Genomic DNA, 14,451 nt, shown 5'->3' with positions numbered 1-14,451 from the left:
TGATGCTAACGTACATTTGATCAAAAAATTAACTTATTCTTTATAGATTTTAACAATCTGTTTATTATTTATTTAGCCCTTCACAGCTCACCCCACAGAGAGAAAAGGTAATTTGTAGTGGGTCACTCATCTTGTAGCTTATGTGGGGGAATGGTTCAAGCAGAACTCATGTCAGCTGCTGGTACTGCAGAGCAATGGGGGGGGGCTGACACGGACATGGGACCTAGGCACACCGAGGAGGACAAAACTTTCCCATCAAAGGCACTTTTACAGGGGATGGAGCTCAGCGGAGAGTGCTTGCCTAGTATGCAGATGACTCTAGGTTCAATCTCCTGTACCATAAGCACTTTCAGTGGGGTCAGAGAATTGGCTGGGAGTGTTGTGGAAACAGGAGGAGGTATTTTTTTTTTTTGAAACAAGGTCTCACTGTGTAGCTCTGGCTGGCCTCGAACTCACAGAGATCCACGTGTCTCTGCCTCCTGAGTGCTGGGATTAAAGGCACAGACCACCACATCTGGCAAGAGGAAGTTTTTGATGGAGGAGCTATTTGCAGGTAGCAGAGACAGGTGACTGAGGATCACGGGCCGTCTGTGGGGTCTGCGAGAGGAAGAAAGAAAGCTTTGCTAGATCTACTTTTACCGGCAGGAATGCTCACACACTTAGGATATTTACTGGCACATCAATACAGGACAGATTTGGCAATCAGACCCTTCCTTGGGAGGTCCTTTTCCTTTTTCCTTCTTTTTTTCCCCTTTTAAGTTTTTTTGAGACAGAGTCTCACTATGTAGCCCTGGCCGTCCTGGAACTCACAGAGATTCACCTGCCTGAATGCTGGGATTGATAGACATTTGCCACCGCACCTGTCCCTTTTTCTTTTTCTGCTCTCAGTATGCATGCACGTGTGTGCACACACTCACACGGGTACGCGCACACACACATTCTCTCTCTCTCTCTCTCTCTCTCTCTCTCTCTCTCTCTCTCTCTCTCTCTCTCTCTCTCTCTCTCTCTTACCAGTAGGGGCTGCTGTATGTCTTTGCTGCTTCAGAGGGAAGGTAAAGTAGGCATCACAGCCAAAGAGTAATGTAGCAAATATGCCCAGTACCTGAGAAGACAGGAGCGAGGGGACTGGATTAGAGATGTTCCTACTCAGGCTCTTGTATCCACCTCCAGGGACTGGCCTATGTGAGATAATGACCATCCAGCCCTATGCTAGGAAACCAGGGGACCTCAGGAGTCTGAATGCGCACTACCCCACCATCTCCCCAGTTACCTCTCAGCACAGGTCAGCCGCCCCCATTGGCTCATATGTAGAGGGCATGCTTCATACTACATTTGAGGCAGAGTTCTAGCAGATGGTACCCTGCCTAACATGTTGACAAAGGTCTCTATGTCAGACACGGGACAGTGTTTTACAGCAAATGATCTTGGCAGATAAAGTCAAAGTCTGGCCCCAATAGCAACTTTGGCCTGGTGTGGCTCACACACTCCTGCAGAAGCCCCTAGATCCTCAAACCTTCTTCCTGTCTTGAGATCTGCCTCTTGGGCTCTTACCCCAGCGGCAATTTTGGAGCTGCCTCTTCCTTCCACAAGGACAACAATGGAGGTGATCAGGTAGAGGATGGCTGCTATGAGGGCTCTGAAGAAGTCCTGTGGATGGAGAAAGATGGTAATTTCAGCATCCAGAGTGCTCCAGACCATTCCAACTTCCCAACCCCGCTTCCCACTCTCTGCAGGGCTGGCCCCTTTCTCACAGTCCACGGCCAGTTGATGAATGATATCTTGGAGTGCAGGTCACACATGTAGAAGACAAATAGGACAGCAGCAATGATCATCTCAATCACAGACAGGGACGAGTATGCTGACGTCGAAGCACTGAAGCAGATTAAAATCACCAGGCACAGTACCTAAGAGGGGGGCAGAGGACCGCAATCAGCTGCGGGTTAAGAGCAACGGTTTAAATGAAAAAAGCGGCATCTCAGTAGGCGGTGGTGGCGCACGCCTTTAATCCCAGCACTGAGAGTTCAAGGCCAGCCTGGTCTACAGAGCGAGTTCCAGTACGGGCTCCAAAACTGCACAGAGTAAACCTTGTCTCGAAAAACCAAAAAGAAAAAAAGAAAAAGAAAGAATGAAAGGAAAAAGAGTAGATCTCAAACTCAAATCCGCTTCCCAAGTCTGGTGATGTGCTCTGTGGCCGAGCATTTGCCTAACACGTGCGAGGCCCTAGGTTCTGCCCACTCAGCAGAGAGAGTTGGGGGTGGGGAGGAAAGAAAAAATTCCTTTTCTCAAAGAACTACCAGGAGTGAGAAAATGACACACAATAATTGCTAACCCCCTCTCGCGTGCTGTGTTCTCCAAGCATTGTCTTAGAGTTTTACATGTCTTATTTCGCTTAATCATCACGACAATCTAATGAGCTAGCTACTATTCTATTTTACACATGAGAAATTTGAGTCAGAGAGAGGTTAAATGGCTTGGCTAGGGTCACCCAGTAAGAATGGAGCAGAATTACATGCTTCGGTTCCCCTTTCCCTGAGGGGAGTGGCTCTGCCAGGTGTTTTGTGAGCGCTGGTGGCGCCAGCGTCCATGCCTTTAGGGGAGGGACGTGCAGTTCCCCAGGCAACCCCTTTGGGCAGGGGTGAGACTGACACTAGAAGGGCAGGGCTCCGTTAAAGGCGCCGCACCTCTTTTATAAGTGACCGAAAGCCAGTGTCCACTTTGAGGGGGATGGAAAACCAAAGTTCCCTATAACCATCCAAAGAGCTAAGGACCTCCCATCCAGTCCCAAACTGGCAAAGGAGAACTGGCGAAGGGTGGAGCGCCCTACCCTAGGGGACTAGTTTTACCCCACCCCAACAGGCCCCGCCTTTGGGCGCATTGCCAGCCCGCCAGCCAGTGCCCAGGCCGGCCACGCCCTGCCACGAGAGACATCCACTCCCCAGGACCCCTTCTCTGTGTCCACTATGAGTCTACGCCCCCCACACCGAACCCCCAATATAAGTTATAGACTCATCGCCTCACCAGTACACCACCAGCTCTCCACTACTTCGCCCATGCCCCACCGAACCCCCTGCACCTTGGCTTCGATCCTCCTCCACGAACTCACCCACCTGCACCCCACTGCCAATCAGCCTGGCCACGTGCCTGCCTCAACCCGAACAGTCCAGGACCGAGCGGTCCAGCCTGCACACCCGGCCTCTGTCCACCCTCCGGTCCCAGAACACTCACAATCTCAGCAAACAGGAAAATTCCCTTTTTGGTGCGAGAGAAGCTGGTACAGGCTAACCAGCAGCCAGGGGCCGAGAGGCGCTCAGAGTCCGCCATGGTGTGTGCTGGAGTCGCTGGGACGCAGAAGCTCTGTTTTCTGGCTCACGAGTTCGAGGTCGCTGCACACCCAACCGTTTGTCCCGCCGTCTGGCCGGGAAGGGGGCCCCCGGGCAAAGGAGGGAATGAATCACCGCGCCTAGCTGAAGCGGGCGGGGCCGGAGGGGGCCGGGCCAGGTGGCTGCCGCCCCGGAAGCCCCCTTTGCCCTCCGGCCAAAGACAGTACCGGTCCTGTGCACACCTCCATCTTCGAGGTGTCTGGTAACTCCAGATACCAGGTGCAAGAACATAGAGACCCTTAACTTTTCAAAAAATGCAAAAGCGCTACTTCCACTCCGAACCGAGCGAATCTGACTTCCTACATTTGATCTTAACCAAAAGGCCAACAAGCAATAGAGCAATAGAGTGACTCAGTTTCCTTGGCTGAAAAAAAAAAAAAAGAGCAGCCGAGGCCCTGTTTAAACCCGAAATTCTCGAGACCAGGTATGTTTCCTGAATTCGGAGTGCTTTGAATTTTAGAAGGTTTTCCCTTTGCATGTATAGCATTGGTTCTCAACCTGTGGGTCGCGACCCCCTTGCGTCTAACGACCCTTTCACAGGGGTCGCCTCAGACCACTAGAACAAATATTTCCATTAGGATTCATAACACTAGCAAAATTACAGCTATGAAGTAACAATGAAAATAATTTTATGGTTGGGAGTCACCACAACGTGAGGAACTATATTAAAGGGTCACAGCATTAGGAAAAGTGAGAACTACTGATAGATAGTATATTACCTAACACTCTCTGCAGGATCTGGGGTACTAAAACTCAATTACCTCAAGAAATGGTGTAAATGTTCACAATAAGTGAGATGAAGAAAGATTGAACATTGTTCCTGATTAGGTCAGGTCACGTGCTGTAGTCAAATGATACCAAGCTGGGGTGGGGAGGGTGCAGTCGGTTTCCAGAGTTTGGGAAGCTTTGGTTATATATAAAGGATAGTGCGGTGTGAAATGTGTCAATAGTGCTGCAAAGGCTGGGTGAGAACAGGACCCGGTGGTCACCTGGTGAAGAGTAGTGAGTATCAATAATCTGCTTAGAGCCGAGGGAGCCAGTGGCTTACTCTGTGCTCTGCAATTCCAGGGAAGTCTTCAGCCTACGTGCTGGACCTCAGCTTTCTGCTTCCGAGAAGAGAGGCCAAGCCAGCTTTGGTGAAGAATAGGGAAAGTACACATTTTTGCTGAGAGCTGGGCAAGGTAAGGGGATGGTTCTTGGAAGGTAATTTTGGATAAGAAAGTTGACATTTTGCACTGTGTTCCTGAGCAATTAATTTCTCCTAGCCATCTTAGTGTTTGACTCTGAAATCAGGACACACACACACCCCACACAGTGTGTTCTGGACATTGGTTTTATACTCATCTCAAGTGTAAAGAAATCATTGGAAGGCCCGAATTCAATCTAAGGTCCTGTCTGCCCCCACCCCAAACATAGATCCCTTTCAAATGAAGGAGCTCCCTTTTACAATTGCCATTGTTGAAGGAGTGACTGAGTAATGGAAAGGTTGAAACATTTTTCTCAGTGTTGAGTGCATGCATTCAAGCAGTGGCAAATACCTGCACTTGTAGAACACGGCAAATTTAGCTGCCTCTGGCCTTTGTACTTGCCGTTCTCATTACTGGATGCCCTTCCCCCAGCTTTTCATTCACTTGGCTTCTGGTTTTTCAGGTTCCACTTCAAACGTTATGTCTTCAATCGAAGCCAGCAGCCCACCACCATCTCCCACAACATAACCCCTCCTTTTCTTTGTCTTTCATTTCGTTTGATGTTTCAAACAGTCTCACTGTGTAGCCCAAGGTGGCTTAGGGCTTAAACTTGTGATCCTCTTATCTCACTCAGCTGCCCACATGGAGGAATTACAGGGATAGACAATCTCCAGCCATAACCCCTTTTTTTATTTTTGTAACTATCACTTCTCTTAGAAGTTCTCTTCTGTGCATTCCTGCCATTCTTGTCTGACATCAGTCTACTTTCCCTATCCTAGCCGCACAACGATAGAGCTTTGTCTTGCTCCCTGCTGTCACCATAGAACTCTCGAGAGCAGGTATCCAGTTGAGGTTCAGCTGGTGTTTGTCAAATAGGGGTGAGATTACGACGAAAGGTTTCAAAACCAAGCTTTGGCTGATCTTGCTTTGAGCTCTCCCCCTCCAACCTATTGGCACTCTCTGGGCCTCATTTCCCCCCTTTGTGAAATGATCTATCCGAGTTGGTGAGTAGGTGTGTAACGAGATGAAAATAAATACCCCATTAAAGCTAGTAGCAGGGATGAAGCTACACTAAGGAAATGGTGGCTGGGGTTACTATATTAGTCCCCTGGGTGTGACTGTTTAGGAATTATATACTAGAACCCTTTCCTGACTTCTGGGGAGCCATACTCCCACTCTACTCTGACTCATGAGTAGCTGGAAGTCACCCCCACACGCCCGCCAATGTTCACAGCACTAACACTTCAAGTGTTCGCTTCTTTATAGCCCAGCTGCCAGCTGTCCCTGTTTAGTTTTGCAGTCTACCCCACCCCCACCCTCAGTGCCACCTGAGACTCTGGTCCTGTCATTTCTCTCCCCTCCCTGCATCCTCCTCATAGGAGCGAAAGTTGCCTGTTTGGACCACAACTTCCCTCTTTGGGGGATGGGACTGAGTGTTCAGGATGTGGTTAACAGCAAAGGTGACTGGACATTTGTAGCATTGGCCAGAGCCTTCTTTGTGGCTACCCGGGTTGTCCATATAAGCCTTTTGACAGGAGGACTCAACTCCCAGGGTGGAGGAAACTCGTCTCTTCCCGAGACCAGGACCGCCCAGAGCCGTTTACCACCTTCTAAGGAAAAAGGGAGGCGTGGACCAAAGATTTCTAACAGCCCTTTTTAGCCTGACCTACTCTGGGCGCTGACTCAGACCTTCCCCACTCTGTCCCTAAGTGGGGTCCAGGGCCCCAGCCCGCGCCCCCAGGGTAGCAGTAGGGTAGCAGTCTACGTGCCAGTTAAAGCTAGTTTTTCAAGCAGGAAGTAGGAGACCGCAGACTCTGGGTGGAGGAAGGCGCCAGGTTTCTAGATTTGCTTATCTTGATGTCTGTCGGCTGAGGGTCTGAAGGATTCCATGCGGGAACCCTGAGCCTACTGGGGCACGCCCACAGCTGGCCCACTTCTGCATCCCCCACGCCACATGCAATAATATGAGTTCTCCAAACGTGAAATGAATGAATAGGAAGAAGTGCAGGGGTTAGCAAAGCAAAGTTAACTGGGGAGCAAGCAGAAATAAGGATCCATCTGGAGGCATGAACACGCAGCTTTCGGATGGTTTCAAAGGACCTTCATCGAAACCAGATCAACCCACCCCTCCCTTCCAGGGTGGACTGGGAAGCCTCACCCTGCCTAGAGCACCTGGCAAGTCAGGACTAGATCCAGCTATTTTATTACCTCCCGACCGGGAAAGAACTAGGAGAATCCTAGGCGCGCGGGGGTGGGAGGGAGTGCGAGCACTCTGGGCTCCGGCAGGGCCGTACCACTGGCATCTTGAAGGGGTGGGGACCAGTCCACTGAGCAATGCGCAATGGGAGGGGACTAGACCAGGTTAAAACTCTAAGGGGAAAGCTAGTGCCTGGCGGTCAGGCATGCTAAAACCAGGTGAGACTTCACCAAGTGAGCACAGAGCTGTCGGTGCTCAGTGCCTCCGCCTTCCAGCTGCCATTTCCTGAGCGAGCTGCGCGCCCCCGCCCCGAGCCCCTAGAGCCTGTGAGAGCCGGTCCTCGCTCGGCACCAGCCAGGGCCCAGGGGTACCAGGGATGCGGTCGTCCAAGTCTTCCGTGGGGTGCTCCACTGCAGGAACCACGTGGCCAACAGCCACTGCCTCTGGACTAGGTTCCAGACTGGTCCGGGTCTTGGGCGGGTGATGAACTGGGGAAATAGTGCTGCGAGACTTTGTCATCCTGCTTCCCCTAGGATCTGGGCTGCAATCTGGAGAGAGCGAATACTGGGGCTTAGATTGGGTGGTGGAGTGGGGAATGGAAATCAGAGCCTTGGCTAAGAGTGGCCAGAAAAGCCTTAGAGAACGATCTCTTCAAGGCCTAGAAGTGCCACTCCCTCACAAACCCACACATTACCCCCTCCTGATATACCTCTTCAATCCAGGACATGCCCCACAGAAATCATTGCCCAAAGGAAGTGAAACCTTTGGAGCGTGAAGCTTTCCCATGTGAGACTTCTGACCGCCCCTCTCTCACTCCTTCCCCCTTGGTTCCCTGCCCTTTCACCTACTGATCAGTGCGGAAACATTGGATGGGGGGAAGCTCACGTATGGAGGTCAGAGAGGACAACTTGCATGGGCCAAGTCTCTCCTCCCACTCTGTGGGTCCCAGGGATCGAACTCATGTCGTTAGGCTTGGTGGCAAGCACTTTTATCTGCTGAGCTGCCTTGCCAGCCCCCTTTACTTGTCTCTCACAACTAAACCCCTTACTCTGTAAATACAGAGAGTATCTGGGAAATGGACTCCACACGGCTTCTCAGATGGCAAGCACTGGACCACAGAACTGCATCCCAGACGTCAGAGTCCTCAGTCTCTATATCCTTACCCCATTTTCCTGAGACTGGCCCTTCTAAAAAAAAGCTTTTTTTTTTTTTTTTGGTTTTTCGAGACAGGGTTTCTCTGTGTAGTTTTGGTGCCTGTCCTGGATCTTGCTCTGTAGACCAGGCTGGCCTCGAAGTCACAGAGATCTGCCTGCCTCTGCCTCCCGAGTGCTGGGAATAAAGTCGTGTGCCACCACCGCCCGGCTAAAAAACAGCTTTTATCCCGGACCCTCCTCTCCTAGGACCTCAAAAGCATTCTCTCTGAAGTTCCTACTCTGGGATGCCCCCCTCCCTGTCTCGGATTTTGTGAATTCTATAACCCAGCCCCAGCACCGGACCTCTACAGTCCTCGCTGAGACCACCAAACCCTTTCTACCCAGGATCCAGCCTTTCTACCCTCTGAGCCTCTCCTTCCCCTCTCTGATCCCTGCCTCTCTTCCTGGGAAACTCAGTACCTCACCTCGCTTCTGATGGCCTCCACCCTCCTCAGTCCTTCTGGCATCCATCTCTTGAGGCCGGCGGAGTACCAGGCAAAGTCGGGGGCCTCCAGTGCGTATCCGCTCCACCACCTGGGCATGAGTGAGTCCCTGTGTTGACTCTCCATTGATATGGAGCACGAGGTCACCAGCCTGCAAGAACACAGTGGCGTATGAAGGGCAGACAAAGAACACTTGACAAGGACAGGGACCATATCTATGAATGGCCTGCTGCTGAGTGTAGTGAGTAGCTGAGAGCTAACCTGCAAACGACCACATCGCTGTGCTGGCCCATTCTTCAGCAGTCCATGTATGGCCAGCGGCGCATGCCCAGATATACCTCGTCCTCCTTTTAAAGTGAAACCAAAGCCTGCAGGACCTCGGACCAGCTCCACAGAAAATTGGCCAGTGGCTTGGGGTACTTTCAAAGCATAGCTTGCCTTATTCTGGGTTACTGGAGGTGGCTCCATACATGTCCCCAGAGTCTCAGACCTTCGATGCTGGAATAAGGGCAAGAGTATACATAAATTAGCTGGGTGAATGTCTTAGTTAGGGTTATTACTGCTGTGATGAAATGCTGTGACCAAAGCAACTTGGGGAGGAAAGGATTTATTAGGCTTACATTTCCACATCACTGTTCATCATCAAAAGAAGTCAGGACAGGAACTCAAACAGGGCAGGAACCTGGAGGCAGGAGCTGATGCAGAGGCCACGGAGGGGTGCTGCTTACTGGCTTGCTCCCCATTGTTTGCTCAGCCTGCTTTCTTATAGAACCCAGGACCACCAGCCCAGGAAGGGTACTACCCACAGTGGGCTGAGCCCAGGCCCTCCCACATCAATCGCTAATTAAGAAAATGCCTTATAGCCAGATCTTATGTAGGCATTTTCTTAATTAAGGTTCCCTCCTTTCAGATAACTCCCTGTGTCAAGTTGACATAAGACTAGCCAGCACAGTGTAGAAAGTGAATGCCTGTAATCCTAGCACCAGAGAGTCTGAGGTAAGAGGGATCACCATGAATTTGAGGGCAGCCTAGTCTACCTATCAAGTTCCAGGCCACCCTGGGCTACAGGGGATGCAACAGAAGTGAAGGGTTGACACAGAGCACAGCACTGAGTAGTAGTACCTGGGATCGATGTTCCACAAGAGTGGTATGAGGCAGGCGACTGTCTGTGACTTCTATATCTGCAGAATCCAGAACACTAACAGCTAAGATATGGAAGAGACAAAAAGGGATATCAAAAGATGCTGACATGGAAACAACCTGGGACTCCTGGGTTAACTTTTTCAAAATTATTTTTACTGGGGGCTGGAAAGATGGCTCAGTGGTTCTTTCAGAGGACCCAGATTCAATTCCCAGGACCCACATGGTGGCTCACAACTGTCTGTAACTTCAGTTCAAGAGGGTCTAATGCCCTCTTCTGGCTCCATAGGCACTAGGTGTGCGTGTGGTACACAGACATACATGCAGGCATAATATTCACACAAAAAATTAAAACATGTAAAAATTTGTTTTTACTTTATTTTATGTGTATGGGTACTTTGCTTGCATGTATATCCGTGTAGCACCTGTATGCCTGGTGTCAGATCCTCTGGAACTGGCATTACATTATGAACCACCATGTGTGTGTGCTGGGAATTGAACCTGGTTCTTCTGTAAGAGCAACCAGTGCTCCTTTTTTTTTTTTTTTTTTTTTTTTTTTTTTGGTTTTTCAAGACAGGGTTTCTCTGTGTAACAGCCCTGGCTGTCCTGGAACTTTGGAACTTGCTACGTTGACCAGGCTGGCCTTGAACTCACAGAGATCTGCCTGCCTCTGACTCCCCAAGTGCTGGGATTAAACGCATACACCACCTCCATCTGGCTTTAACTCCTTAAAAATTAATCCTGTACCATCCATTTGAATACTCCATGCCTTCCTCCCAGATGTTAAATAATACATTGGCTACATGCATTAGGTAACACCCTAAGTGGCTGTAGCTTAGTGGTAATGGGACTTCCTAGCATGTGCCACATCCTGAGTTTGGCCCCAGTACTTAAAGAGTTAAAAAACACAATAATTTTAAAAAACAATGTATCTAAGGCCTTCAGGAAGGTTACCATCCCAAGATTAGGTTCCTGAAAATATAGACTACAACCTCTAATTAGCCTACAAAATTTATTTCATTTCTCACATTTCAAGATCTACCTACAGCAGAAGACTATAATCCCAGGATTCTAGACGCTGAGGCAGGAATATTGGCTCAAATTTGAGGCCAATATGGCCTCCAGCATGAGACCTTGTCTCATGAAACCAAACAAGGGACTGGAGAGATGGTCCCATGCTGTGGGATGTTCTGTATGTCAAATGTGTTGCTGATTAGTCAATAATTAAAACACTGGTTGGCCATTGGCTAGGCAGGAAGTGTAGGCGGGACAAGGAGGAGAATAGAGCTGGGAAGTGGAAGGCTGAGTAAGAGAGACACTGCCAGCCGCCATGATGAGAAACAGCATGTGAAGATGCCGGTAAGCCACAAGCCACGTGGCAAGGTATAGACTTATAGAAATGGATTAATTTAAGCTGTAAGAACAGTTAGCAAGAAGCCTGCCACGGCCATACAGTTTGTAACCAATATAAGTCTCTGTGTTTACTTGGTCGGGTTTGAGCGGCTGTGGGACTGGCAGGTGAGAGAGATTTGTCCTGACTGTGGGCCAGGCAGGAAAACTCAAGCAACAGTCCCACTACTCCTGCAGGAGACCAGAGTTCAATTCCCAGCATGCACATGGAGGCTCACACCTGCCTGTAAATGCAGCTCCAGGTAGATCTGATATAGTCATGTGTATATACCTACACACACACACACACACACACACACACACACACACACACACACACGCATAAATAAATAAATAAATAAATAAATAAATAAATAATAAAAGCCAGGCATGGTGGTGCACACCTTTAATCCCAGCACTCAGGAGGCAGAGGCAGATGGACCTCTGAGCTCTAGGCCAGCCTGGTCTATGTAATGAGTTCTGGGACATCCAGGGCTACATAGAGAGACGGATGCTGTCTATAAAATAAAATGAAATTAAAAACTAAAACATTAAACACACACACACAAGAAAACCAAGCAAACAACAATCTTCCTCTGATGTGTCCAGAGCTTCCACAGGTTGACTGGCATTTCAGGCTCACCCCTTTGTAGAGAACCCATTTCCTCTAAGTGCTGCCTCTTGGAAATGACATTTTGGACGATTTCATACATGTATAAAATGTATTGAAATCATCCTTACTTCCACTATGCCCTCTTAACCCTCTTCCACTCCTGCTAACTCCCTTCTTCCCAGCCACCCCCTCCTACACCCTGGTTTGTGTATGTGTTGCAGGTAGCTACAGTTGCTGAGTGTCCAAGATTGCGAATGCCAAATCGGAGCCTCTCTTACCTTAATAACCACCCAGCCCAGCACTTTCCACATATGTTCTGAAACTCATCTATCGCAATAACCCTGAAGGAATACACTCTAGTTCGCGAGGTCTCGCTCCCTCCTAACCCCTCCCTGCGGAATCACACTCCTTAACAGTTCTTGGCCTTCTGGCTGGAAAACCTGCCCCGCCCTACCGAGTCCTTGCACCTACCCTCCTTGTGGCGCAGGCGCAATGTGGCACCCGCCTTTCGTGCCAGCGCTGACAAGTCCGCTGCGGCTCTGGCCGCCAGGGGGCGTGCGTCCAGCCGCTCCAGGAGCTGCCGAGCGCGGGAGCCCCCGGACCCAGGTAGGCCACCTCCTGCCCAGGAGAAGAAGACAAGTCATCATAGACCCAGAGCCGTGCAGCCCCGACCTGAATGATTCCTAAGTCCAAAGACCTAGAAATGTCCCTCCAGATATACGGAGACTCCTGCCTACTCCTATAGTTCCAGAGATCGCCGACAGTCCCCTCCTCTCCTGGGACCACCACCAACACCATCCCCCAACTGCCACATCTGTATGCACTGCCGGCTGCCTTGCCCATAAAGTTCCGGGAGGTAGCCATTTGACAGCAATAGACCTGGACACCTCTGAGCACCCAACAAATTTCTTTGGAGCTCACCACACGGTCCTCTAGTAACACTAGATGCCAAAATTCTTTGGCCGTGTCTCTGGGAACCCTGGTTCTCCCACCTAAACCCTGCAAGCAACCCTGAAGTCCCCAATTTCACCTCTAGTAAGCTAGGCAATCCCTCCTACACCCAAGAGTTTCCTTAAAGGCCCAGTGTCCCTCCTCTCAGGGTACAAGTATCTCCAGATACCCACTCCACAGACCCCCCCCCCCCAGCCCACCCTCCTAATTCCCTACAAACTGCCTGCCTCCAGGTTCTTCTTGATGAGCTAGGTCTCCAGAGTCTGATGTGCCCCTCCAACACACACACACACACACACACCCTTGAGTCTGTAGGGGACCTGAAATACAGTTTCCATTGCTGGGCCCCTGGTTGCTGCCAGGACAGCCTGCGCACTAAGGCTGATGTTTACCACTTGGGGAGTGAAATGGTTAAGAGCCGACAGGCAAGACAGGGTGGCCTGGGACGTCTCCCTCCCTTTCTCTCTTCTCCACCCACGACAGTACCTCCTCTGCTCCCTCTAGGGTCTGCGGTGTTCCCAGCTCGAGAGTCCATGTCCTGTGGTGCGCCTGGTGGACTCGGGGCAGCCAGGTGACTAGTTTTTAGCACAGGGGCGCGCTCAGCTGGCTCCTAGCCCAGGCCTGGACGCGGCTGTTGTCTGGCCAGTCCTAGGCCTGGCGTCCGGACCTGCGAGGTGACCTACCTGGCCGCAGGCGAGGAGGCCTGGTTGTGGGAGCCTGTAAAGTCAGAGTTTAGCCTTGCTCTGCCCCAGGCGCTTCTAACTGGGAACTGGTTAAAACTGAAAAGCCTGAGTATACCAATTGTTAAACAAGATATGCAGGAAATGGAACTTAACTAGACTGCTGGAAGTGTAAAAAGGTATACTAACTTTAGAAAACAGCTTGTATTTTTTAAATTAAACAATAAACAATCAGAAAGAAGACTAATTAAACATACACATATGATCCACCTATTCCACTCCTGAGTACTTATCTAAAAGGATGCACACGTTCCATAAAGACTTGAGTATGAGTGTTTATGAAGCCTTTGTTTCTTGTCGCCTTCTCCTTGGGCTGCCATAACAAAATATTACAGAATGGAAGGCTGAAACAGCACAAATTTACTTCCTCTTGTTCTGGAAACTGGAAAATGAAATATCAAGGAGCTGGCCAATTTGGTCCCGAATATTTGTTTGTTTGTTTCTTGGTTTGAAGGTAACTGTTTGCCGGGCAGTGTGGCACACACCTTTAATCCCAGCACTGGGGAGGAGGCTGGTGGATTTCTGTGAGTTTGAGGCCAGCCTGGTCTATAAAGCAAGTTCCAGGACAGCTAGGGCTGTTACACAGAGAAACCCTGTCTCAAAAACAAACAAATAAAAAAAAAATTAGTGGGGTGTAATAGAACACATCCTTAATCCCAGCACTAGGGGGGGCAGAGGCAGGTGGTTCTCTGTGAGTTCAAGGCCAGCCTGGTCTACATATTGAGCTCCTGGCCAGCTAAAGTACGTGGTGAGACCCTGTCTCAAACAACAACAAAAATTTAAATGTTGGGTGGGGTGGCCTAGTCCTGAATCCCAGGTATTTGGGAAGCTAAAGCAGAAGCATCAGGAGTCCAAGGTTATTTGGCTATGCAGCTTGATGGAAAAGAGCCAGAGATACAGGAGACTTTATCAAAAGATGTGGTTGAGGTTAGGGGATGTAACAGAGAGCAGAGTGCTTATCTAGCATAGATAATGCACTGAATACTACCATATCCAGTACTGTCTCACACACACACACACACACACACACACACACACACACACACACACAAATAAAAAATAAAAATAAAAAAAACAGTGGAATGCAACTCAACTCAACATAAAATTGCAACATAAAAAAATGAATAATCTGAACTAAAATGATTCTGGTATGGACTGGAGGTGTAGCTCAGTAGTAGAGTACATGTTTAGCTTGAGGTCCTGGGCTCCATCCCCAGA

The 14,451-nt window shown here is 49.7% G+C and overlaps 2 protein-coding genes across 2 annotated transcripts; both read right to left on the bottom strand.

Moving 5' to 3' along the window:
- Positions 1–42: 42 nt before the first annotated feature.
- Plp2 (proteolipid protein 2) lies at positions 43–3,591 on the bottom strand. The gene is made up of 5 exons (XM_052744427.1): positions 3,226–3,591; positions 1,752–1,904; positions 1,552–1,647; positions 1,012–1,102; positions 43–597 (listed from the first exon to the last, which is right to left on the bottom strand). Exons 1-5 carry the CDS (start codon positions 3,319–3,321, stop codon positions 578–580), a joined length of 456 nt encoding a protein of 151 aa, XP_052600387.1. The 5' UTR covers positions 3,322–3,591; the 3' UTR covers positions 43–577.
- A 2,979-nt stretch (positions 3,592–6,570) lies between these two features.
- On the bottom strand, positions 6,571–12,340 carry Magix (MAGI family member, X-linked). The gene is made up of 6 exons (XM_052743491.1): positions 12,280–12,340; positions 12,014–12,160; positions 9,523–9,605; positions 8,662–8,898; positions 8,383–8,551; positions 6,571–7,312 (listed from the first exon to the last, which is right to left on the bottom strand). Exons 1-6 carry the CDS (start codon positions 12,338–12,340, stop codon positions 7,020–7,022), a joined length of 990 nt encoding a protein of 329 aa, XP_052599451.1. The 3' UTR covers positions 6,571–7,019.
- Between the last annotated feature and the right edge of the window lie 2,111 nt (positions 12,341–14,451).

The sequence above is a fragment of the Peromyscus californicus genome, unplaced genomic scaffold, assembly GCF_007827085.1.
Source record: "Peromyscus californicus insignis strain IS unplaced genomic scaffold, ASM782708v3 Scaffold_10__1_contigs__length_136768540, whole genome shotgun sequence".
Taxonomy (NCBI): Eukaryota; Metazoa; Chordata; class Mammalia; order Rodentia; family Cricetidae; genus Peromyscus; species Peromyscus californicus.
Note: the sequence above shows the minus strand (reverse complement) of the source record. Positions and strands in the feature narration are given on the sequence as shown.

Bases quoted from the DNA above. Each gene is read 5' to 3' on its own strand.
- Plp2 (XM_052744427.1), bottom strand. From the start codon at position 3,321: ATGGCGGACTCTGAGCGCCTCTCGGCCCCTGGCTGCTGGTTAGCCTGT. The intron at 1,905-3,225 runs GTGAGTGTTCTG...CCCCCCTCTTAG, and splicing joins TTTTCCTGTTTGCTGAGATT to GTACTGTGCCTGGTGATTTT. The intron at 1,103-1,551 runs GTAAGAGCCCAA...CTGTCTTCTCAG, and splicing joins GCTCCAAAATTGCCGCTGGG to GTACTGGGCATATTTGCTAC.
- Magix (XM_052743491.1), bottom strand. From the start codon at position 12,340: ATGGTGTTGGTGGTGGTCCCAGGAGAGGAGGGGACTGTCGGCGATCTC. The intron at 9,606-12,013 runs GTAGGTGCAAGG...TCCATATCTTAG, and splicing joins GCGCCTGCGCCACAAGGAGG to CTGTTAGTGTTCTGGATTCT. The intron at 8,552-8,661 runs GTTAGCTCTCAG...GTGTTCTTGCAG, and splicing joins AGCGATGTGGTCGTTTGCAG to GCTGGTGACCTCGTGCTCCA.